Here is a 25,930-nt window from a genome sequence, read left to right as displayed (position 1 = left end):
GGAGACTGTATCCTGTGCTGTCTGTGCTCCCCACTGTTCGTGCCTCACCAGTGTGGAGGAGGGATCAGGCTCACAGGCATGCAGAAAAGTTAGGAGCTGGGACTAGGGAAATGGCAAAGGGAGAGACTGGGTGGGATGGGGACTGTGATGGGGTAGCCGAGTCTTGGGACTTGTTCAAAGAGCCAGGGGAAGGTGGACTGATACAAACAACCTTAATTGTGGCATTTCCTAATTTTTGTATGCTTGACTTTTCCCCCTTAATGTTCTCTTAACACAGTTTATATATGTAACTTACACACACACACACACAGAGCTAGTAATTCCTTCCATGCAGAGGAAAGAGTAGTGCTTCTCATCCTGTTTCTTTATCCCCCTGCATGAGTTTTGTTGGCTGCTTTATGAACAAGCAGAATACAACTTTTATTTTAAAATAAATCAGGCTATTGACTTTTTTTTTTTAAACTGGGATTCTGAAGCAGCACTAATATTGGGCTACACAGGATGCCTGGCAGCTGGAACACACTTGTTTATTTTCTGACTTAAATAGAGTTGACATGCCCTGTAAAGGAACACCAAATGCAGAACTGGGATTGCAAAGAAAGTTGAAAAGCTTGAAAAACCTGGAGTGCAGCCCTGGAACTCTGAACTTCAAAGCTCTGGCATTTTGTGCTTTCCCTCACTCCCACAGAGCTGATTGTTTGGAATCAGTTTTTGCAGCTCGCTTCCAAAATGCAGCTCAGAATATATTTGTGTTCTTAAAAAGCCTACATTTTGGGGTATTTTGAGGTGCCCCAAGCTATTCACAATGAGTTAGTCCCCTCAAGGCATCCATACGGTATATGCACACACCATCCTAGAACACCTGCATCAGATGAGTTTATTGGAGTCACTGTATATATTCTTATTAACAAATATTTGCTGAGTCACAATATTAGATTTTAGTGCGCACGTGCGCATACACACACACACACACACAAACAAACAAACACACTTCTGAGGTGAAGGACTTGTAGCTAGAATAGGTCACTGCCACACTCCGGGGCAATCCATTTTTGTCCCACTAATTTTGGGAGTGTCCTTTTAGAATTTAAATCAATAATTTGTAAGGCCATTCAAATACAGAATGTTTAAATGTATGTTTATCAACAGGCAGGTGTGAATTGTATGGTCACTCCTGACATTATCTGCAGAGGCGAGGATTATCCAGCTCTTGGGCGGGAATGTACTACAGTCTAAAGAATATAATGAAACAAATTGCCTGCAATTCTTTCAGGATTAGTCCTCATTGTTTCCATAAACTGGATCATAATGCGTAATTCCTCCCAGATTCTGCCCAAGTCATGGATTTCAGATGCTTGGAGTAGAAGCTCTTGAGCATCTTGATACACTCTTGCTAAGCTGAAAGAAGAATCAATGAGTCATTAGAAAAGACTAATGACACAGAGCAGGTAAGACAAACCTTACATGTCATGGGAAACACGGAAACAAAGAGCATGAGGCTCTTCACACACAGGTTAATCTGGTCATACTGTTCACTAGACATATGGAGCAATGTTTGGATCTGGATTAGAATCCAAACTTCCACAAAGTTTGAGCATGTTAAAACTTGGGATTTTGGTTAAACCCTTTGGAATGGCTTTAACGTTGTCAGGCTATAGACATGTCAACCTCTATGGATTCATTACAGCAGCATCAATCTAACGACTAGTACAGAGAGACTATTTGAGCTATTGTAACAGAGTCAAAGTTTGCACTAACCAGCAGCAACCTACAAGCCCAATTTGAAAATGAAAATTACTTTGAGCCTAATTTGGTCATGCTTGCTCATGTTGAGTAGTATTTTACTCAGGGTGCAGCCTTCCCACCCCATAGAGTAAGGTACAGTAGTACAATACAAGTAAGGGTGGAAGAATCAGGCTCTGTATTTGTGGAACAGGTACAAATAAATTCTAATAAGTAGCAGTGAGAAACAGAGCACATCTAGGTATTGAGCTGTCACGGATGACCACACCCTGTGCAGTGGGCATGAGATAGAACCTGGACATACATCGGTGGTGATACACTGCATTTTTTTAAGAGTGCTATATTTTTCCATACAAAGACTGATACTTTCAACCTAAATAACTTATTTTAGATGATAGGAAATAGCAAAACAAGAAGGAAGTCAAGTCAAATCTCTCAGAGAGCACAGTAAGTTTGCCTCTTCTGATGTGTTGAATCTGATTTGCCTCACAAAGCAGCAGCAGGAAAAAAGAGACTACCTAGAAAAGTAAAGATAGCTTTAGATAAGCTATTACCAGCAGGAGAGTGAGGTGGGGGGAGAGAAAACCTTTTGTAGTGATAAACACCCATTTTTTCATAGTCTGTGTACACAAAAACATCTTCTGTATTTTCCACAGTATGCATCTGATGAAGTGCATGTGGGGGGGAGGGATAGCTCAGTGGTTTGAGCACTGGCCTGCTAAACCCAGGGTTGTGAGTTCAATCCTTGAGGGGGCCATTTAGGGATTTGGGGCAAAAATTGGGAATTGGTCCTGCTTTGAGCAGGGGGTTGGACTAGATGACCTCCTGAGGTCCCTTCCAACCCTGATATTCTATGATTCTATAAGTGAGCTGCAGCTCACGAAAGCTTATGCTCAAATAAATTGGTTAGTCTCTAAGGTGCCACAAGTACTCCTTTTCTTTTTGCGAATACAGACTAACACAGCTGTTACTCTGAAACCTAGAAAAGTAAAGGTGCATTATTCAGAAAACAAATACACTAGCTCATAGGCCACTCAGTTTGATTTAACATTTTAAATGTTCACAGATAAACAAAAAAAGAAAGTGGAATGAAAAGGGAAAACCAAAGTGGGCCAGTTTCAGATGGCTGCACCTTTGACGGCCTTGATGTTGTTAGCTCATGGATGTTTCCGCTTTGGAGTCTCTAAAGCAATGTTACTCAGATTGAGGCTCATGAATTGCAAGTGACTCTTTAATGTGTCTTTCTGTAGCTCTTTGCAGCACATGATATTAAAACATTGTGATTTAATTATTAACCAATCAGGATGCTTTTCCTATATTAACAACCAAATGTAATGGATAAAATAATAATACTTGGTTAGTCATTTTGCTGTAAACTAAACTAAATATTTCCCATCATACTGTTTAAATATGAATATATAGTACTACAGTAAATGGAACAATGAATTTCACACTAATGTGGCTCTTTTAGGCAATGTTGATTGCTAATTTGGCTCTTGAACCTCAGAGGTCTGAGTATCACTTCTCAAAAGATAAAACCACCCCCTGACAAGTGGGCATGTGGCCATTACTTTCTGCATGTTTTAACAGATTTTGCAATTGTCCTCATTTTACTCTAGATGTCCTTGCCCTGCTAAACTCTGTGACTTGCATGAGTCAGCTATAATACACGACACACAGAAGCACTTGCAAAGATCATTCTGACCAAAAGATCAGAATTTTGCCCATCTCCCCATGAGTGAATTTAGTGTTTGAGAATTGACAGACTGAGGGAAGTCTTTTATATGTTACCAAGACATATAAGCATGGGCGGAGTCAATGCAAGCTTTCCCACATTGCCGGTTTGCCCCAGTCCTGATTTAGAGGAAGTATCTCAAATGGTGGGAAAGACAACTCAGGTTCTATACTCTTAAATCCTGGGCCTTTGTTCTTAGATTTCTACTATAATTGGCAACTGAAGTGGTGGTTTTTGTGATGTGGACACCTGTTCACTGGCAATTGGAGGGACACCACCAAACTCAATTCACGCAGGCCATAGAACTGCCATCAGATGCAACCTTTTGGTCTTTATTGACCAGGGCTAGATCTAGATCTACATGCTACAGTTACCTCCATCCTGAACCATCCAGTCTTCCTGGATGCTCAACTTTCTGCCAAGGGCTGGATTTTAATTCACACTGCAGAATAATTCTATAAAATACCCTTTATCATGAATCCACCCCATTGATAGGGGATGGGGATTACAGCCAATCTGAGGGTGGACTTTGTGTCTGAAGTTATTCCATGACTGCTCACCAAGATCTGTCACATCTGTGATATGCATTAGAGACAAGCTGCTAGGCATTTCTCTAGGACCTCAGTATACTAATGCAGCCCCAACCTAGCACACACATCTCTTCCCTGAATGCAGTAGGTTCATCCTTGCTTACATGGAATTGTTGTAGTTAGACACAATGCCAGGAGATTCTCCACGGGTGGGGCTGCGGAAACAAGGATTGTTCATATTACAGAAGATGCCTTGTAACCATGGCAGTGTTCCTGCAGAGGGCATAGCCTTATTTGGAAAATGGCCTGTGTATATGAAACAGAGAAGAGAAGACAAAATATTAATTGTTGGGTTTCATTCCTAAGGCAGCTTGAATGAACATTAGAGCTTCACACGTTTTCTTGTTGCAAGAGGAATATTATGGTTACTTTGTTAGCCAGGAAAGTTTTTTTCAGGTTTTTGTCTTTGTCAAATAAAAAGACATATGTTCTGTGTATTATTTTCAAAACCACTCAGAATTGGTCTAACTCTGCTCCCTCTGAAGTCAGTGGTAGAACTCCCATTGATTTCAAAGGGAGCAGAGTTAGGCCAATGCTGACCATTTTGAAAATCACACCCTCCACATTTACTAAAATGATTATGTTAAGGACCATGTCATATTAATATTCACAAATGTGAGAGTTAGAGGGGAGTAATTCCAGGCCTTCCAACCAAATAATTAATTTAATAGAATCATAGAAGATTAGGGGTGGAAGAGACCTCAGGAGGTCATCTAGTCTAACCCCCTGCTCAAAGCCAGACCAACCCCAACTAAATCATCCCAGCCAGGGCTTTCTGAAGCCCTAGGTAACCTATTCCAGTGCTTCATCACCCTCCTAGTGAAATAGTTTTTCCTAATATCCAACCTAGACCTCCCCCACTGCAACTTGAGACCATTGCTTCTTGTTCTTTCATCTGCCACCACTGAGAACAGCCTAGCTCCATCCTCATTCACCTTCCTCTGTAGCATGGGGCACGGGTCACTTGCTGGAGGATTCTCTGCTCCTTGAAGTCTTTAAACCACAATTTGAGGACTTCAATAACTCAGACATAGATGAGAGGTTTTTTGCAGGGTGGGTGGGTGAGATTCTGTGGCCTGCATTGTGCAGGAGGTCGGACTAGATGATCATAATGGTCCCTTCTGACCTTAGTATCTATGAATCTTCGGAACCCCCCTTCAGGTAGTTGAAGGGTGCTATCAAATCCCCCCCTCATTCTTCTGTTCTGCAGACTAAATAAGCTCAGTTCCCTCAGCCTCTCCTCATAAGTCATGTGCCCCAGCCCCCTAATCATTTTAATTGCCCTCCGCTGGATTGTCTCCAGTTTGTCCACATCCTTTCTGTAATGGGGGGGCCCCAAAACTGGATGCAATGCTACAGATGTGGCCTCCCCAGTGCCCTTGATCTGCTGGCAATGCTCCTATTAATGAAGCCCAATATGCCATTAGCCTTTTTGGCAACAAGGGCACACTGTTGACTCATATCCAGCTTCTCGTCCACTGTAACCCCCAGGTCCTTTCCTGAAGAACTGCTGCTTAAGCCAGTCGGTGCCCAGTTTGTAGCAGTGCATTAAATTCTTCCGTCCTAAGTGCAGGACTCTGCACTTGTCCTTGTTGAAACTCATCAGATTTCTTTTAGCTTAATCCTCCAATTTGTCTAGGTCACTCTTGACCCTATCCCTACCTTCCAGTGTATCTACCTCTCTCCCCATCTTAGTGTCATCCACGAACTTGCTGAGGGTGAAATCCATCCCATCATCCAGATCATTAATGAAGATGTTGAACAAAACCGGCCCCAGGACTGACCCCTGTGGCACTCCATGTGATACCAGCTGCCAGCTAGACATCAAGCCGTTGATTACTATCCATTGAGCCCAATGATCTAGCCATCTTTCTATCCACCTTATAGTCCATTCATCCAATCCATACTTTTTTAACTTGCTGGCAAGAATTCCGTGGGAGACTGTATCAAAAGCTTTGATAAAGTCAAGATATATCACATCCACCGCCTTCCCCATATCCATGGAGACAGTTATCTCATCATAGAAGGCAATCAGGTTGGTCAGACATGACTTGCCCTTGGTGAATCCATCTTGACTCTTCCTGATCACTTTCCTCTCCTTCAAGTGATTCAAAATGGATTCTTTGAGAACCTGCTGCAGGATTTTTCCAAGGAATGAGGTGAAGCTGACCAGTCTGTAGTTCCCCGGATTTTCTTTTCTTCCCTTTTTAAAAGATGGGCACTATATTTGCCTTTTTCCAATTGTCCAGATGTCCCTGATCACCATGAGTTTTCAAAGATAATGGCCAATTTCTCTGCAATCACATCAGCCAACTCCCTCAGCACCCTCGGATGCATTAGATCCAGCCCCATGGACTTGTGTGCATGTCTAGCTTTTTTCTAAATAGTCCTTAACCTGTTCTTTCACCACTGAGGGCTGCTCACCTCCTCCCCATACTGTGCTGCCCAATGCAGCAGTCTGAGAGCTGACCATATCTGTGAAGACCGAGACAAAAAAAGCATTGAGTACTTCAGCTTTTTTCACATCATCTGTCACTAGGTTGCCTCCCCCATTCAGTAAGGGTCTCACACTTTCCCTGACCACCTTCTTGTTGCTAACATACGTGTAGACTCCCTTCTTGTCACCCTTCACATCCCTTGCTAACTGCAACTCTAATTGTGCTCTAAATCTGCCCGATTACACCCCTGCACCTTCGAGCAATATTTTTATACTCCTCCCTAGTCATCTGTCCAAGTTTCGACTTCTTGTAAGCTTCCTTTTTGTGTTTAAGCTCACTGAAGATTTCACTGTTAAGCCAAGCTGGTTGCCTGCCATATTTGCTATTCTTTCTGCACGTCGGGATGGTTTGTTCCTGCGCCCTCAATAAGGCTTCTTTAAAATACGGCCAGCTCTCCTGGTTGCCTTTCCCCCTCATATTAGCCTCCCAGGGGATCCTGCCCATCAGTTCCCTGAGGGAGTCAAAGTCTGCTTTTCTGAAGTCCAGGGTCTGTATTCTGCTGCTCTCCTTTCTTCCTTGCGTCAGGATCCTGAACTCGACCATCTCATGGTCACTGCTGCCCAGGTTGCCACCCACTTCTACTTCCCCTACCAATTCTTCCCTGTTTGTGAGCAGCAGATCAAGAGAGGCATGGCTCCTCGTTGATTCCTCCAGCGCTTGCACCAGGAAGTTGTCCCCAACACTCTCCAAAAACTTCCTGGATTGTCTGGGCACTGCTATATGTCTCCCCCCTCCCAGCCGATGTCAGGGTGATTGAAGTCCCCCATGAGAACCAGGGCCTGTGATCTGGAAACTTCTGGGAAATTTCTTGGGAGGATTTCCAACAACAGGCCTAATTCTGGCCAGATCTATAACCTTCCAACACCACCGATATCCCAGAGGGTAAGTCAGACTAGCGTTTAGACCAATATGTGCGTAGAGCCAAGCAATTACATTTGGAAATGAGAAGAGGGGTTATTGGCAGAGCAAGGTGCCATCAATGGCAGAGAACTAAGCAGCACTCAGAATCCTCAGAACAGACAACTCCCAGTATCTACTATTAGGATAGTATTGGTACGGCTGCTGCCTTTATAAGCAGGGAAATGGCCCATAAATTAACATAGGATTTTTTGTTGTGTTACTTTAATTCAGGGACATTATATGTCCCCAAATTACTAAAACTATAAACTACTTAGGGCAGGGCCATCTTTTTATGTGTACAACACTTAGCACAACTGGGCCTTGAGTCCTGATTGGGGCCTTTAGGCATTAATAATTTTTATTGCAATAATAATAATTATTATTATTTTAGTTTTATAACATATATTCTTACATTCATGTTGGCGATAGACTGGGTTAGCCTTCCTCAGCCAGACAAGGACAAGAAATAAAGACAAAGGCCATGCAAGCTCCACCAGAAAACGAAGCTGGGGAGAAAAAAGTGTATACAAAATAAATGTGACATAATTAATCCAGTAATTTACCAAATAAACAGAGCCCCACTGAACATCACCATGAACCCAGTGCTCCTCTCCCTCCCCTGGAAGAATGTTTAAAAACCAAGGGCGATTAAAGAGCTAAGGTGAAAAAAAAGAGGAGGCAGCAGGTGCTAAACAGCTAAGAATAGAGGACTAAAATAATAGCAAAAAATAATAATTCTAGACTGTTGTTGAGAAGAGCAGCTAGTGCGACAGTGACGCAGGACTGCCGGGCTGGCGGGGGGGAGGCTGGAGAAGAAGAAGAAGAATAGTAACCATGCACTGAGCTTCTCATGAAATGGGATTAACAGCCTCTGTGGCCCACAGGAAATTATAGGGATGAAAAAGGACAAGGTTCATGTAGCACACCTGAAACCAATGCCTTCTGCTGAGTTAGCAGTTGTACCCCCACAAAATATATTTTCCCTTCAGATGCTTGTCTGGCTAGTTAAAACTATTCATTTTTTCCCTTTTGATATCTTTCTTTGATAGCTATAGCATATAGCAACTACCACACATTCCACACTTCGCTGGTCCTTTATTAGTATTGTTTGGTGCTGTATGCGCTGGTAGAGCTTGCTGTGTTTTTCTGTTCCTATCCACCTTGCGTTACATTTTTCTGTAACAGCTACAACAGATTCTTCCGAAATCCTGAGTAGTTAGTTTGCACATAGGAAATTCTCCCCCGGGGCACCAGATATGTACAGCAATCTGCAGAATGCATCATTTGCCCTGGGTCTTCTTCAGGCTAAATGGTGACAGGGGATCTAGCAGAAAGAAATTCCACAGTATAATTAAAAACAGGGTTTTGGAGCTGCCCTGTCTTTTCCACTGTAACTTTGTCTATTAGCTTTAATTAAGCTCAGCCTAGGTTTATGGCCAAAGGGTGGAGAAATTTTTGCCAAGCAAGCATTTCCTATTTTACACATTTAATCTTGAGTTAAAAAAATGCAGTTTAGTGCTTCTAAAAGCCAGACAGGAGTTTGGGTTGTGGGGGGTGGGGGAGGCGGGAGCACTGCTAGACCAAGGGATTGGGAAACCTGACACTGTGCAGATCCTCCTGTTTTCCCACCTCTCTGGCCTGGAGTAAGGAATAGCTGTGCAGTTGGGATGACGCCTCTCTGTATGGTGACCAGACAGCAAATGTGAAAAATCGGGACGGGGGTGGGGAATAGGAGCCTATATAAGAAAAAGACCCCAAAATCGAGACTGTCCCTATAAAATCAGGACAATCTGGTCATCCTAACCTCTCTGTCCCCCCCAGCTTTCACCTCCCCAGCAGCTAATCTGGCCACAAGGCCTGGATTTTCCCTAAAAATTAACATCCACTTGAGTTCATTTGTTAGGATGGCTGGACAGGCCCTACCACCAGTGATTTTAGTGGAAGAAAAATCAAACAGGCTCCTAGGGTATGTCTTCACTGCAGAGTTCTCCAGGGTTCTTACCTGGGTGTTGTTGCCTCTAATCACCTCCTGTCCACATACAAAAATCTCAGTCTCGACCCAGGATAGCTGGCTCCTCTCACGTGCGAGGCTAAAACCGTGTGCTGCTTTCACTCAACTTGGTAACCCAGCTAAAAGGCCACTTGAGTGCTGACAATACTCTAATGCCTTCCCACAGTTCCCTGTGTGTGCTCAGAAGGAAAGACAAGTTCTCCCACAGCTCACTGGGAAAGAATCCGAGTGGCTCAGCTCACTGCACCATACAGAGCCATGGGCTAAATGCCCTCAGAAGTTGCAGCGCCTCGCACAGGGGAGCGCACTGCCACTTAGTACAGCGCTTGCCATGCGCTCGGCCCACACTCAGAAAGGGGCACAGTGCCCAGACCATGGCCCCACCCCCCTACTCTGTTTGTGCTCCGCCCAGAGGCCCCACCCACTGCTCACTCCTCTTTGCCCCATCTCCCTCGCTCGCTTCTCTCCGCCCCGTAGCCCCTCTCCCGCACCCACAGCTGGCTCCTCTTTTCCCCCCATGCCTGCCGGCCGCTCGCTTCTCTCTGCTCCCTGACCCCTCCTCTCCTTCCCCCTGCACACCCACCACTATCTCTGCCCCTACCCTCTGGCCCCTTGCTCCTCTCCATCCCCTGGCCCCCCTCGCCTCTACCCCCCATCTCCCACTCCTCTCCACCCCATGGCCCCGCCCGTCCTCCATTCCCCCCCCGCTGCTCACCCTGAAGGCATAGTCCTTCCACTTTTAAAAGAGGGGGGCCATGGCCTCCTGACCCCCCCCATTCGGGCACCCCTGTTGCCAGGTGTCCGGTTTTCAATCCGGAAGTCCAATCAAAAAGAAGACCTGGCAGTGTTGGGTCAGCACTGCTGACTGGACACTAAAAGTCCGGTTGCAGGAGTATCCGCAATCAGCCTCCCCGCCAGGAGGGTGGGAAGAGCAGCTGCTTCTGCCTGGAGGAACTGCAGCTCTGCTGGAGAGAACTGGCTCCCCTGGCTCTGGCAGAGAGAGGTAGGTGCTGGCTCCACGCCACCCTGGGAGGGATCCTATCTGTCCCCCCTGCCCCACTGTGCTTGTCCCCCGGCTCCTGCCTCACTCCAGGGACTGATCTGGGCAGCCCCGTACTAGCACAGCCCTGCCGCTGCGTCTGACTCCCAACCCACAGCCCCTGGTATTCCAACCCTGGGATCCCCCTTCCAGCCTGGCTAGTGGCCCTCACTCCCAAGCCATAGCCCCCTGCCAGCCCATCCCTGGGCTCCCCCACAGAAATTAAGGAATAACGATAGATGAAGGCAAAAAAACCCCACCCTCTTCAGCGCAGTGAGAAGCGCATTAGACAAGACTTTTTAATTTTTGTTACTGAAAGTTGTGCATTTTATCCTCTGTGCAGCTATTGAAATCTCAAGGATTTTAATTCTAATCCTGCTCCGGTATATATACAATATATAGCCTTGTTTTACAATTTTACTATTATGTAGAGTTTACTACCATGTCCAGAAGTCTTTGATTTTTAGATGCCAAAGAAATTAAACACAACTCTTATTTACCAGATTAATTACATTTATCTTTTAATAATAGTTTTAAGGTCTGGCTTTAGAAAGTGCCATGTACTGAGTGGTCAAAAATGGTATTGTATATTATGAAGGACCAAATAGCTTATAATAGGCTCATTTATGGGGAAAAGTTTCATGCATGTTTATTCCTGCATTTCTTGTAAGTGGATAGTTGGTCCAGGTGATCAAGGCCGGCGAGTTATATATGGACAGCAATGGGAGAGGGGACAAGCAGATTTAACATGGAGACCAGCAGATTGATGGATTGGATCCTGCAGTCCTTAAGCACACAGGTAGTCTAGTCTCCATTGACTTCAAGGTCTGAAGGAGCTATTGCAGAGGGCACAATGGCTGCTGTATTTCCTGCAATTGCTGCCATTTCCAGTGCTGCCTTCGTTATTAATTTTTTTAAAACCACAAAGTATTTGGGGTTAGCATGAATGTGAAAGATACTCTGTGAAACCTGACTTCATATCAGTAAGTCTCAGTTGAGTTTGCAAAATTGCACGCAACATGAAAGGTGGCCTAAAGCAGCTTCAACTAAGATCCGGTGGCAGATGACTGGCTATTTCTATTATAGGGCTCAAAGACAAAGGCACACTAAGAATCAGGTCTGTATAGGGAATCATTTCAACCCATCCCACGATTCTGTGATAGCCGCAGGAATGTCTCACTTACCATAGTTCATGTCTCGTGTTTAAGCCATATTGTCTTTAGTTAGGGTTACCATACGTCCCGGTTTTCCTGGACATGACCCTTTTTTTTCATCCTCTGTCCTCTGACCGGGTACATTTTTGAAATAATAGGAAATGTCAGGAAATGTCTGCTCCTGACATTGCAGCTCAGAAAGAGCAGTCTCCATGCCCTGATTGGTCCCTCCCCTGCATTCTGCCTGCCCCGGCCCCAGCCAGCCTGCCAGGTAAGCAGAGCCACCAAGCACCTCTATGCTGGACCACCTGCCCTCCTGCGGGGCCTCAGAACCCAGCCAGGAGGGATGACAGGGCCTGGCCCTGGCTCCCTGCCCTAAGGAGGGGGAGAGGCCCTCAGGGAGGCTCTGACTGAGAGCTGGCACTGCATCTTGGGCCTGTGCCCGCCATCCAGCTACCATGACAGGGAGCACAACACTACCACCCACCTTGAGTGAGAGGCACAGGTGCCCCCTCCAGCATCCACCAGGTACTTCCTACAGCACCCCCCAAATATCCCCTCCCAGTACACATACCCCAGTCCAGCACTCCTCCCCCACAAAATACCCCCTCAAGCAGCCCCCAAATAGCCCTTCTAAGGGGACACAACCCACCTGCACCCCCCCAAATATTCCCTCCAGCACCGTACCTCCAGCTCCCCTTTCCCCTCTCCTGATAGTGACTTATTTGGGAACTTGAAATTTGGTAACCCTATCTTTAGTTAGAAATATAAGGCCTGATCCTGTGAACTCCCTCAGCTTCTTTTGACTTGAAGCCAGTGGAAACGGCGAGCTTCCATCACCTCAGAGAACCAGGCTGTAAGCGCTTGTCTACGCTGGCAATTTACAGCGCTGCAACTGTCTCGCTCAGGGGTGTAAAAAAGCATCCCCCTTAGCGCAGCAAGTTTCAGCACTATAAAGCTCCAGTGTAGACAGTGACCCAGCGCTGGTAGCTACGCCCCTCGTGGAGGTGGGTTTTTTAGAGCGCTGGGAGAGCTCTCTCCCAGAGCTGTGCCATGACCACACAAGCCACATTAAAGCGCTGCCATGGCAGCGCTTTAGCGTTGCCAGTGTAGACTAGCCCTAAGATAATTTGGTTTAAAGAAATAAAAAATGAACAATAGTAAATAAGGCATTTATGTAATATGTATTAGTTGCTCTGTCCTAGAGAAAGTATTACGTGAAAGGATTTAAACTGTTTCTCCAATTCTTGCTTACCTTGTTACTGTTGTCATTCAACCATGTAATAAAAAAAATTGAGCTTTTTTCTGTGCAGTTGGATTCACATCCAAATATAAGTGCACATGAGTGGCAACATTAAGATTTGGAGCCAGACTTGCCCTAAGTTGTGGGGTACACAAGTCATTTTTGTTGGTGCCTATCTTTACAGCCAAGCACCAAAACCTCAGTACCCAGAACTATCTTCACTGTATGCCATGCTGTTTGTCAGATACTCAGTACAATGACCTCTGTTCTAAATTTACTCTGTAAAGTGTATCTTGCAAACAAATGGACGAAGCCTACAGACAGGCCTACAGACAGCACAGCCGATTTCACTCTGTGGTACGCACGTGTTTAGCAGGCTGATAAATGCACCAGTCATTTGACTATCTGCACTGTATTATTCTCAGCATGTTCTAAAGCAGAAACCCGAAGACTAAGGTTTTATCTTTTACCTTTTGCCTTTTCCTGAGTGTCCAGTTCTTCCACAGCAGAAGTCTGACCTGTCTAAGGAAGCTCATTGTTCTTCTGCATCAACAGCGCCACAAACCTGTAGTATAAAATGCATCCATCTTTATCTCTTACACTTGGGCTCAGATAATACCTGAAACAAAATTCTCAGCAGAATAACTGCCTTTAACTTCTGTTCTTTTTACATCTCTCTTTCCCTTTACTTGCCGTGCTTTTCAGTTATACCTTATACATCTTGTTCTAGACAAATGTTGAGCTACAGAATATGGTGTTTTTCCCTTGTTGGGAGCATGGTTGTCATGACTCATTTTTCTGGGTCAATAAACAAGAGGACATATTTTTCAAAGACCTCTTTTTACTCATTTCAACTATTACCCTGGCATTGAAGGAAACATTTGATTTATTACCTATAACTGTTTCCTTTTTTATTTTTAGTAGAATCAAAGATGACAATGACTCATAGGTTAATCTAATCTCTCCGATACCTGGATTTTCAGAAGTTTTAGAATAAAACCAGTATTAGTTACTTGACACTTCAAGGAAAACATTTAAGGTGAGTTTCTCATCCCCTGAGAAAGTGCTTAAACCTCAACCAAAGATAAAAAAAAGGCCAGCCTTGGACAGAAGACGTGGTACTAATTATGAAAAAACCTGCTAGAAATCACCTCTTTCTTTTCATTTTGAGCATGGAAGAGATTAGGGCAGGAAATTTAAGACCAAATTTAGGTCACACTGACTGTGCTGCATATCAGCTGTCAGATAAAAAGAGAAAAACTCCACAGCAGGAGTTTTCATGCAAAATTACCAGCACTGACGCCTGGAGGGTTCTCATTCTTTGTAGGTTAACAGTCGCATACACTGTTCATCATCATCCCATCAGCTCTAATTGCTCATATTACAGACACAGCACAAAAGGAAGTCAGATTGGCTATAGAAAACTATTGCAACACAAGAGAGCAAATGGATTATGTATTATGCTTTGAAAGGATGCACCTCTGCCTGTTACACCATTGGGTGGAGGCAACTGGGTGGGGGCCACAAGGAAACATATTTTTCCCCCCAATTCAAAACTTTGTGTTTCAAAATGTAGTTCTATTTTAAAAACAAGACAAAAACAAACAAAAAGGGATCAAAACACTTTAAAATAAAACAAAAAGTTTAGTTTTGGGTTGAATGAAATATTTAGTTTCGCCCAAAACAAGTATTGTTTTTTTTTTCAGTTTAGCCACCTAACCAAAAAAAATCAATTATTCCCACAAATGGTTGTTGAATGCTGTAATAATGCTACAACTGAAGAAACAAAGCTTCTTAATGCGTGTTGGTAGACTGAAGACCCAGAACAGGCATCACAGTCTCAGTGAAAGGGAGGTCCAGTATTCGGGGGTGAGGGTGGTGGTGATGGGGAGTGTTTCCTTTCATGCTGCTGGTGGAGTTTGAGGCCAATCCCAACGCACTACTGGTGCTGGGAAGGAACATTAATTGGGACTCTGGAAAGGGAAGAAAGCCTGACAGAGTTACAGAAATAACAAAATATTGAATGCAGGGGAACAAGAAAACTTCTTCATAAAGATGGCTAAATCTTGTTCACCCATGTTCAGCTGAAAAGCAGCCAGCTACCCACCAGCTAAGCAGAATTTTACAGACAAGAGAGTGTGGACACACAGATATTCATTTCTGTAGAGCTGAGACTCTGGTATAAGGAGGACAATCCTGGTGTATTTTCAAATACTACAATGTGCACTCAGATTATGTAATGGGCTAATTTACTACCGAATGGTCATTTTTCCTCCTCTTCATTCCAATTTGGAAACAGGCACCTTCAGTTCTTCTGGAGACACACGTATCCTTCGGGAGCATCTCTGAACAATCAGTTGTCGAAAGGGACATGGTGACGGGGGAGATAAAGTTGAGCATCAGCAAGTTGATAATGACAATTTGGCAACAGCACTAGTGACTGCAGATTCTGTGTGTAAACAGGCTAACTAGCAATACAATAGTGTTCTCAGAAAGAGGGTCCTAGATCTTCATTGATGACAGCTCCAGCAGTAACAGGCTTGAAATTGCCAATACATCATTTTGATCAAAAATGCATATACTGAGCAAATATATAGAGGAAGAACAACTGTACGTGGAAGCTGTTAGTGTGGGCAGGGTCTATGATTCAACTGGAATCTTCAGTGAGGTCCCGTCTAGAGCTGCAGACTAATCAAAGCACTCTCTTTATTAAAGATGAAGGAGAAATGTGCTGGGCACAAAGGCCAAGTTCTGATATGTTGCATGTACATACTGCATATAGGCAGCTGCCAAGAAACCCACTGTGATACTTCCAAAACTGGTGGTCAACACTGAGGTTAAACTCCCCAACCAGTCACAAACTGTGCTTCTGATCCCTCACACTGGTTATCAAGAAACTTTAAAATAAATAAATATATCACATCCCCCTTATTGCATTCCAGTTCTCTGGCTCCCAATCAGCATCTAGACCCAGTACAGTGAGAAGTTATTTAAAAAACTCTGCTTACATATACAAAATGTTCTTCTGAACCCCAAAGGGCCAGCCACATTGCCAGGTCAATATTAGGTTGAATCTTACCCCAAATACCACACTGCCAGCCAAACCTTTAGTGTCTAAAACTAAAGGCTTATTATAAAGAAAAAAGAAAGAACAAGGAGAGAGCTGTTAAATGATAAAGCACTCAGATACATACAGAGATTCAAAGTCCATGTATCAGGTTCTTAGCAATATTGGTGAGTTTGCTGGCATGAAAATCCTGGAACACATCCACAGCTTGGATGGTCATTCAGTCCTTTGTTCAGAGCTTCAGTTTGCAGAAAAGTTACTCCAGAGGTAAGAGCAAGAATGAAGACACAATGGAAATGAAGTAGCTGCCCTTTATATTCCTTTTGCCCTGTGATTTGTTGCATTTCCTGTGCCCCAAACAAAAGCTTCACAGCATCTGGCATGGAAAAGCCTTAGGGTTCTGTTAGGGTTGCCAACTTTCTAATTGCACAAAACCGAACACCTTTGTCCCACCCTTTTCCCCACCCCTTCTCTGAGGCTCTGCCCCTGCTCACTCCATCCCTTCTCCCTCTGTTGCTTGCTCTACCCCACCCTCACTCGCTCATTTTCACCAGCCTGTGGCGGGAGTTGGGGTGCAGGAGGTGGTGAGCACATCAGCTGGGGATGAGGGGTTTGGGATGAAGGAGGGGGCTCCGGGCTGAGGCAGGGAGTTGGGTTGTGGGAGGTGGTATGGACTCTGGCCTGGGAATGAGAGGTTTGGGGTGCAGGAGGGGGCTCCAGGCTGGGACCGTGGGGTTTGGAGTGTGGGAGGGGGCTCCAGGCTGAGGCAGGGGGTTGTGGTGTGAGAGGGGGTACAGACACTGGGCTGAGAATGAGGAGTTGGGAGTGCTGGAGGCGGTTCCAGGCTAGGGCCAAGGTGTCCAGAGTGTGGAAGGGGGTTCCGGGCTGAGGCAGGGGGTTGTGGTGGGGGAGGGGGTATGGGCTCTGGGCTGGGAGTGCGGGCTCCAGGGTAGGGCCAGAAATGAGGGGTTCAGGGTGGGGGAGGGGTGAGGGCTCCAGCTGGGGGTGTGGGCTCTGGGGTGGGGCCAGGGATGGAGGGAGTTTGGGTGTGGGAAGGGGCTCAGGGCTGGGGAGGGGGTTGGGGTGCAGGCTCTGGGAGGGAGTTTGGGTGCAGGAGGGGGCTTGGAGGGAGTTTGGGTGCAGGAGGGGTGCAGGCTCTGGGAGGGAATTTGGGTGTGGAAGGGGGCTCCAGGCTTGGGTGCAGGAGTTTTGGGGTGCAGGCTCTGGGTGGTGTTTACCTTAGGGGGCTCCCCAAGAGCTGCAACATGTCTCTCGACTCCTAGGCGGAGGCACAGCCAGGCGTCTCTGCGCACTGCCTCTGCTCGTGTGTGCTGCCCCCGCCCTGCTCCAATTTTCTGCAGTTCCTAGCCAATGGGAGCTGTGGAGCTGGCGCTTGGGGCAGGATGGTGGCAGAGCATGGAGACCCCATGGCCATCCCTCCGCCTCAGACCCGAGGGACGTGCTGCCACTTCTGGGGAGCCGCGCGGAGCCAGGTAGAGAGCCTGCCAGCCCCGCGCCAACTGGACTTTTACAGCCCAGTCAGCAGTGCTGACCGGAGCCACTAGGGTCTCTTTTCAGCCGGGCATTCCAGTTGAAAACCGGATACCTGGAAACCGTAGGTTCTGTCCATAGGCATGCTCCTGCATGCCTTGCTGACTCATTAGGTGTAGTCCCTGACTTTTTCTATGAGTTCATTGTACAACTGATGACCCTTGATGGGCCATCCAACAGGCTAGGCCATGCTGATGCCAGTTTATCTGCGGGTGTCACCCAGAAACACAGCACAAGTTTTGAAATGCAGATATAACATACATATCTATAACTTACAATACAAATGTGATACAAACATAAACAAGATCATCATACTTGGCAAATCATAACATTTTCACTGATGCCTTGACATATCTGGCACAATTCATTGCAATTTTATAATATTGGTATTAATATTAATATAAAATGTCTCACAATTCCATACAGCGTCACACCCACACCCAGCAGAGGCAGCTCAGTAGGGTGGGAATTAGACATGCCTTATCTAGCTCCCCCAGCCACATGGGAAAGCTTCTCCACAGGCCTTCTGCAACAACTGTGGACAGGAATTCCTATGTTTATGCCTATACGTACCACCTGGCAATGGCCCCTTCCAAGTCTCCCACACATAGTAGTCCTCTTCCTGGCTCCATTAGCTGGACTGGCACATAGGACAATTACATTCATTCTGGGAGATCTAGGTATTTTTGCCACTGTGTTCTGAATCTCATTGAGATTTCCAGCAGCAAGAATAATTCTGGGGAATAGAAGGGTCAATAATGGAGTTATCCAGACCCTGCTTAGAAATTTAATTTGCTAGTTAGACTTGCTGACGGTAGTAGGGAAAGAGTCATAATACAAGCGTTCCTTATCTGGGGAGGGACTCATTAACAAGGGACAAGCTAATGATCATGTGGAAATTCCCAAAGGAATCCCTTATTAAGACAGCAACAAACCACTGCATTATTCATTTGACAGTGTTAAGAATCTGCTAATGCTGTAAAATTAAAAGAAGAATTTAAAGGGACCTTTCCTCTTTGCCTAAAACAAACTATTAAAGTTCCCTTTATGACATTAATACTTGAAGTAATTTTGGCACAGAAAACAAAAGAGGGAAGATCACAATCAGCTATTAAGTCACATTTCAACAATGGCTCCAGTTTTTCTGAAGATGAAGGAGAGTATATTTTTGCATCCAAAAGCAGCATCATTAGTGAAGGCTTTACCAAAGGAAAGAACCTCGATTTCCTATTTTAAAAAAAATGAATCGTTTTAAAGATGTGGGTGCTAGATTGCCTTGAATTTGGCCTATTTAGAGTATTATAATTACACAGGCTGAGATTAAGACTCCTGCATAGGAAAAAATCTTAGTGATATAAGGACTAGGTGGAGAAATGAGATGAGACACAGACCTAGATTCTGCAGCCGGACAACTTTAGTTTAGAATAACCCAGGGTATGCCCTTAGTATTCCTTCCTCCTGCATGGAGGTTTGGCGAGACCTACAGAAAGAAGAGAATTGTAAGTTTTCAGATACAGGCCCTATTAGGTCAAATAGAGCAAAACACTATAATAAAATCATGGATAAAGAAGTCAGGGTCAGAAGTATGCAAACTTCTCATGAGATTAGTTTTGCTCTGTCTTCAGTTTTAAAGGCAGAATGCCAGCCAGAAAGATCAGTGTAGACTTGAAATCGTTGTATTAATGAGCAATCTGAATAGTCAGCTTCCAATAGCTGGTACTAGAAGAAATATAATTCTCCAGCATGTTAAAGCTTGAATTGTTGAACTTTTTTTTTTTGTATGGGGGGAAACAAATTACAAATGGGTAATTCAGTTTTTTATAAAAAGGTAGTGCAAATTCGCATCTATTACTATTTAGAATGGTACTTAGCTCCCTCCTGATCCTCACGCACACACAGGATGTGAGCTAGGTACATTGCATGTGTTCATTTGTGCTTTGTTAATTTTGCTTTTACAGGAAGTGATCTCCCTTCCAGGAGGCTGGGCAAAAGGGCCAAGAAAAATAAAATACTTCTATCACAAGAGGATTAGCGAAGCATGGGAAGTCTCTTCCAAGGTTCCTGCTTATAGGAAAATTAAAAAACCCTATTCTTGCTCAGTTTTCTTCGCTGGGCTATTACAGAGTAGAAGAATTATTTTTACATCCTAGAAAGAAAACCCTGTCCCTTATTGGCTGAAGACAGTCATATGATGAGTCATGACATTTCTATATTTCATCTGAGATCTGCAGTACTATGTCTAGAAAAGAGTTAAGGATATTGTGTATAAGAAATAGTGCATCTCAACTGGCTCCCCTGAGCAGTAAGCAATGGCTTATCTCATCCTGGAACCAGGTAGTAAAGCCACTTTTTCAGTGGTTAGTAAGGGATCCCTTATAAAACATTACACTATCAATGACTCCACATTATCAAGGGCTAACCAGTATTTATCTAAGCAATACAGAAACAACTGTAAGTTTAAAGAATATCTACAGCATGCTCAATTCTGCTTTAGGAATGTGAACAACAGAATATCCATTGCAGATTTCTTCCCCTCCATTTGCTTAGCAACAGTTTACTTGTTCACTAGTTCTAAGAAATTCCTGTCCCCACCCGCCCCCCAAATTGTTCTTGTACATGATCACCACCCTTTAGAACTTTAAACAGCAAACTGCCTGAAGTGCCAGAAATTCCCCTCTAGATGCATGTTTGACAAGACAGATGCGGGGAAAGAAAGGATCTTTTGCCACTGTGTAAAAATCTAATCAGTCCATACAGCTTTCACCACTTTTTCTGAGCTCTAGCTGTCTGATAAAGTGGCGTAAGTCTCATCTTTTTCTACTACAACCTAATTGTCTTGTGGGAATTTTGTAGGCTCTGTAGATAAATCAGATCCTCCTAATGTTTAGGCCTAGTAACTTGGAGATTCAATTGTCCATAAAGGACATTAAATATAAATTGACATATTGGATGGATGTGTACTCTCAAAACTCAGTTCTGTTGCCATATTACCCTTGCTAAAGATTCCAGACAGGTTCACTTTATACCTCAGTTTTGTTTCCATTGTGCCCCCACGTTTCTCAGGTCTGACATTCAATGCTTTCCAGAAATACCTGTAAGATAAGGGTCAGTTTGTCCTCTCTGTCAGCCTTTCAATTTCCTCACGGATCATCACTCTCTACCTTTATCTCTTCCTGTCCCTACCTCTAGAGGCCACACAATATGGCTGGAGAGCCAGTCTCTCTCTGGAGGCTGATGAAGTCCACTCTCCATCCTACTCTTCCCTCTAGATTTTAAAGTTACTAACAACGTAATCCAGCAACAAGCTCACTGAAGAATACAGTATATCAAGCTGACAGGAAGCTGACTGCAGTGCTGTTGTGGCCGCGTCGGTCCCAGGATACTAGAGAGACAAGGTGGGTGAAGTAATATCTTTTATTGAATCAACTTCTGTTGGTGAAAGAGAGAAGCATTCGAGTGAACATCATAGGCGCTGACTTCCCCACTTTCCCTTCGGTGCTTGATCCCCCTCTGCCCCCGGTCCCACCCCCGCTCCACCCTTTCCATGCAGCCCCACTCCTGCCCCACCCCCATTCCAACCCCTTCCCCAAAGTCCCCGCCCCAGCTCTACCCCTATTCCAACTTCTTCCCCAAATCCCTGCCCCAGCCCTGCCTCTTCCCCACCTCCTCCCCCACCCCCAGCATGCTGCCAAACAGCTGTTTGGCGGCGGGCAGGGGAAGCGCTGGGAGATAGGCGGAGGAGCAGGGACACAGCACGCTCGCAGTGGGGGAGAGAGGGAGTGGGGAGTTTGGCTGCCAGTGGGTGCAGAGCACCCACAAATTTTCCCCCATATGTGCTCCAGCCCCACAGCATCCACGGAGTCGGCACCTATGGCTAACAGAGCTCTAAGGAAGTGGACTGTTATCTATGTTCTGGACTCAGAGCTCCACAGAAGTGCATTCAAGTAGCTCAGTGGTAAGTTGCGTTCTACTCTATTTAGTTTATTAAATAAAAGCTACATAGTGGGCCTAGATGGCTCATCCCAAGTCTCAAGAACAACTCAGTCCCGACTAGTCTCTGCCCAGGGGTCTAGAGCCAAAAGCAGTGCTCCACAAAACGAACAAGTACCGCATAGCTCCAGATCGCCATGAGTTGGGACGCACAAGCATTGCGGCAGCAGCTGCTCATGTCAGCCTCTGGCTCGCCACAGCCACTGCCACAACCTACTCCACTGCCTCAGCCTTGTGCCTGCTGTTCAAACACTCCAGGTGAAGCATTTCTTGCTGAGTAAGGACCGAGAGCAGAGTGCTCCTCCAGAAAGGAGAAAAGGACTTAGAAATGGGGAGTCTGGCCTTTTAACTGGGCTCCCAAGGCTTTTCACAATCTTGCACAAGCTGTTGCATCATGGAGTTTTGCCAGGAACCATGGCACTGTCTAACTGCAACAGTGTGTGGATGCAGGGCAAAACCACAACCCAACAGCATGGCTACCGTTGCTGACACACTGGACCCTCAGTGCTTACACTGGTGCTATCCTAGCAGCTCAGTGCCATAGTGTAGGTGTAGCTCAATAGTGCCTACATCTGCTCTATTTCAGAAATGACAAGTCATTGATATCTGACAGCCATTCAGGGACTTCTGCCATCAGTTTGATGGTCCTGGTTCAGCTTCAGTTGGATAGATGTTCAGATTACAACTGGGTACTCTTGCTGTACTCAGCAAAGATATGAGGGGTGGAACAAGGCCTGGAGACAGAGGTCCATTCAGGCCAGGGTGAGATACATCGGTGATACAGAGTGGGGGAGCTTGCATGGCTTCTGCCTTGTGCTACACCTGTTCTGCGGATAAGCAGAGGACTTAGTCTCCAAGGCCATCAGCAATCCACTACTTCACACATTCAAACAAACAAACATTAAACTTTGTAACCAAAAGTCAGTTCTGAGAAAGGAGGCACTGGTTGCTACTGCATGCCTGCACAGAGGGCTGTATCTGAATAACGGATTAAATTAAACTGTAATCACCCTAATTAGATAATACCATCACATTGGAAGGTGGGGTGAATTTGCTTTCCAGTTCCCTTGCCTAGGCTGTGCCTGTGACCTACTTCTGCTCTGTGTGAAGGTTGGGATTTGTGAGAACAAACATGAAATGTTTTTGTGGAGCATTTCAATACACACCGGGATTAGCAAACTCAAACTGATAGCACCTATAGTTTGAATACAGGTTCTTAGCTAGCCCCACTACAGTCAGCATCTTGTCACTAAGGATTTCCAAAACATCCTTAATTGTTGCTAGTAAATAAGATATTCCGCTTAAAGTAAATATCAGACTATAATAATAAGTGCATATAACGTAAATGCATATTTGAAGATAGACCTTGTGCTATTCTTATCAGGGACGACGTAAAGCTCTCTCTGAATTGTGTGTATATACATGTTCACGCAATACATGCATGAGTTTCAGGTGGCCTCGTGACTTATAAATTACAAAGCCACAATTGAGTTATGCTGGTCATCCTGAGTCCCAGTTAAACCTTTACACCATCCCACCCTATCACGTATTCCGGACATGCTGCCATTTTAACAGAGAAGCTATTTTTAAAATGGCAGCGTATTACTGGGATATTTTTATTCCTTCAGTTTGCACAAGGAAATTTCCGTAAGTGTCATGAGTCCAATCAATTTAGGAGAGAGCCCTCCAGCAAATCTAGGGAAGACAAGAGTTCACATCCCTGCTGTTTTTAAGATAAGCACAAGCAGGAAAAAAAAATAGAAAAAATAAAGTGTGTGTGGCACAATCTCATGCTAGCACTGTAATTAATACACCCCTCTGTGTGGTAGTGGAACGAAGGCGGCCAGTGTTCTACACTGTCTGAGAGACAAAGCCACTTTTTTTTTTAGCTTCCATACAATTAGTTACTATATGTCTTGTCTTGCAGGCATAGAGGTCAGGACCCCTGCCCCCTTCCAGCCCCATATGGACATTTTAATACGTGCTTGCACATTTTGCTGAGCTAAGCTGTATACATACAAAGCTATGTACACATGCCAATTCCCTATATACACGTGCTCACTGGGGCTCGGGCTTCCAAAGGAGTTTAAGGGAGTTAGGCGCCCCAGCAACTCCTTTTAAATTCCTTTGAGAATCCGAGCCAGTCTGGGGGTTTTGCAGCACAGGTGAGATGAGCACACAGAAATTTGTCCTTTTTTGCCCCTACATCAAACCAAGCACATCTTAAATTAACATTATATGGGAGACGTGAAGGTTAAGGGTAGAGAACTGATAGACAAAGGCTATTTTCACATTCACAAAAAAAGACCTCTAACAACTTAATAACAAGCCTACCTAGGAGCCATTTTCCCTGTGTCGTGGCTGGGCAGATGCCTCAGTGCAGCATGACCCTACATCATCCAGAAGGAACCTCCCTTCTTCTGAAGCAATTCATTTCAGACGTGCAAGTACGAGCAGAAAAATCTTTTGAGTTTTAAAAATATCCTTGAATACTAGGAATGTGTTCTCTTCTAACCCCGGGGAGCTGGCCTATAGATACTATTTGTTCATCTCTGTAAAACAAAGGGCATCAAAGCAGTATGGGCTTCAACTCAGATCTGTCCTGATGTTCTGATCAATTTTCAGAAAGAGCAAATTATAATCCATTCCTCTCCCTTGAGTCACAGCAGGTCCGTAAGGTACCGTCCAACACTATAGATAAACATTTAAAAATCAAAATGTCTACATATCATAGATCACTGCCCCAAAGGGCATTTAAATGGACAACACACAGATGAAGGATGGGATGCAACACAAAGCAAGTGATGGAGCGGTGATGTATCTTGTTGGTTTCATAAGTTCCTTGAATTTTGTATCATTCATTTAATCTTTTTCAATTTTGGAGGGGTTTATGTATTTTGTGACCACTTCCCTTGGGGTAGGGCTGGGGTGTTTTTTTTTTAGGCCTTGAAGAAGCACGTACAGAGAGACTTAAAGGAGAAGGAGGTGGAGTTGTGGCGGGCTGGATCAGAGAGGGCATTACAGGGATTTGAAGCCAAGTGGAAGTAAACATGGAGAAGAGAGAGAGAGAAGGAAATGAAGGGAGAGGAAGGAAGGGGAAGGGGGAGCAGAGAAGGAAATGAGAGCTATATTGTGCACATTGTTTCTGATATAACAATGTGAAGAGATCATTGATACGAAATCAGTAAAGAGAAGGAGGAAAGGGCCAAGGAAACCGCCTTCTAATGACAGAAATCTAAGAATCAAAGAGCAATCAGAGTACTACTGAATCCACTGCACATCACAACAAGGACAAACTTAGCACCACAAACTGATTCCTCCTGCAGCGTGTACCCGGAGAGTTGGGCAATATAGAGGATCCGTATATGGACGGGGCACATACTTGTAGAACAAGTCCAAAGCATACTTGATGCACACATAGTGAATCTGTTCTTTGCTTATGGCCAAAGCCTGATTTTACACAAGAATACTCTCATTCAGGCCAATTGTGTTTTGTGTGAGGAAAGCAAGCAGGATTTGCCCACGCTATTTAACACTGTTGACCTTTGATGCCTTTGAATGGCAAGGGCTGTTCCTCTCTCTTTTAGAGTCGCAAACATTAAGATTTTTCCAGATTCCTTTGTATCACTGTCATAGAAATGGATTCCCAAAGCAACTTTTGCACCTAGAAATCAACCTTTGTAAAGTAACAAGTTGCCCTCTACAGCCTCCTCCTGGGAGTTGTACTGATACCACCCACTTTGATTTTGTTGTTTTCATTTTTGTGTAAATAGCAGCATATCATTAATAGACAACACTCAAAAAGCTTTTGCAATTGAACCCTAAATTGGTTTGCTCCAGTTTCCCTACCACACTCTGAACGCTTTACAGAACATGTGAAATCAGCATTCAAATGGACTCAATTAGGCCTTTGCCAGAGTACAGAAACTAAAGAATTCATGGATTTGCAAGAAAAAGCAAGGATTTAACTAGTAACAATAAAAGCCTGGAAAAGTCACCAACTTACCTCACATACGAAGAGGCATGGAGAGCATTGCCCTGCTAGAGGACATTAAAAGGTTTCTGAAGGGATGTTCAGCATGGCTGGAAAGGAATGCATCTCTTAGGAGCAGTTAGCACTTGCAAAATAACACAGCTCAGTTGTAAGGAGATTGTTTTAATCCCCAGCTTGATGTGGAATAACTCAGTCTGAGAGTGTAAGCGCCGTTACATGAAAAACATATGATGTACACTGTGCACATACTATGGAGCCAGCACAAGAAAGTTGATCCTTCCTTGAGAATTGTCTTGTGACCTGAACAAATGCTACATTTGAAACAAGGGCTTCAGGACTACAGCTCCAGTAGCATTAGGGACCCCTGCAAAACAAAGCATTGTCATGACTAATTAGGTCAGGAAGTTATGGAAAT

General features: G+C 44.7%; 1 protein-coding gene across 1 annotated transcript in view; it reads right to left on the bottom strand.

Annotated features, from left to right (window-relative positions):
- The window catches only part of ABCA4 (ATP binding cassette subfamily A member 4), a 112,791-nt gene extending 87,174 nt beyond the window's left edge, over window positions 1-25,617 (bottom strand). Inside the window, exons 1-5 of the mRNA XM_084637791.1 lie at window positions 25,528-25,617; window positions 13,384-13,478; window positions 7,879-7,972; window positions 4,173-4,314; window positions 1,259-1,398 (exon numbers count right to left, since the gene is read on the bottom strand). Of these exons, the coding sequence (XP_084493917.1) occupies window positions 1,259-1,398; window positions 4,173-4,314; window positions 7,879-7,972; window positions 13,384-13,449 (442 nt within the window). The 5' untranslated portion in view covers window positions 13,450-13,478; window positions 25,528-25,617. The remainder of the gene's footprint in view (window positions 1-1,258; window positions 1,399-4,172; window positions 4,315-7,878; window positions 7,973-13,383; window positions 13,479-25,527) is intronic.
- Window positions 25,618-25,930: the final 313 nt, after the last annotated feature.

This window comes from Lepidochelys olivacea, assembly GCF_965140295.1.
Source record: "Lepidochelys olivacea isolate rLepOli2 genome assembly, chromosome: 8".
Classification (NCBI taxonomy): domain Eukaryota; kingdom Metazoa; phylum Chordata; order Testudines; family Cheloniidae; genus Lepidochelys; species Lepidochelys olivacea.
Note: the sequence above shows the minus strand (reverse complement) of the source record. Positions and strands in the feature narration are given on the sequence as shown.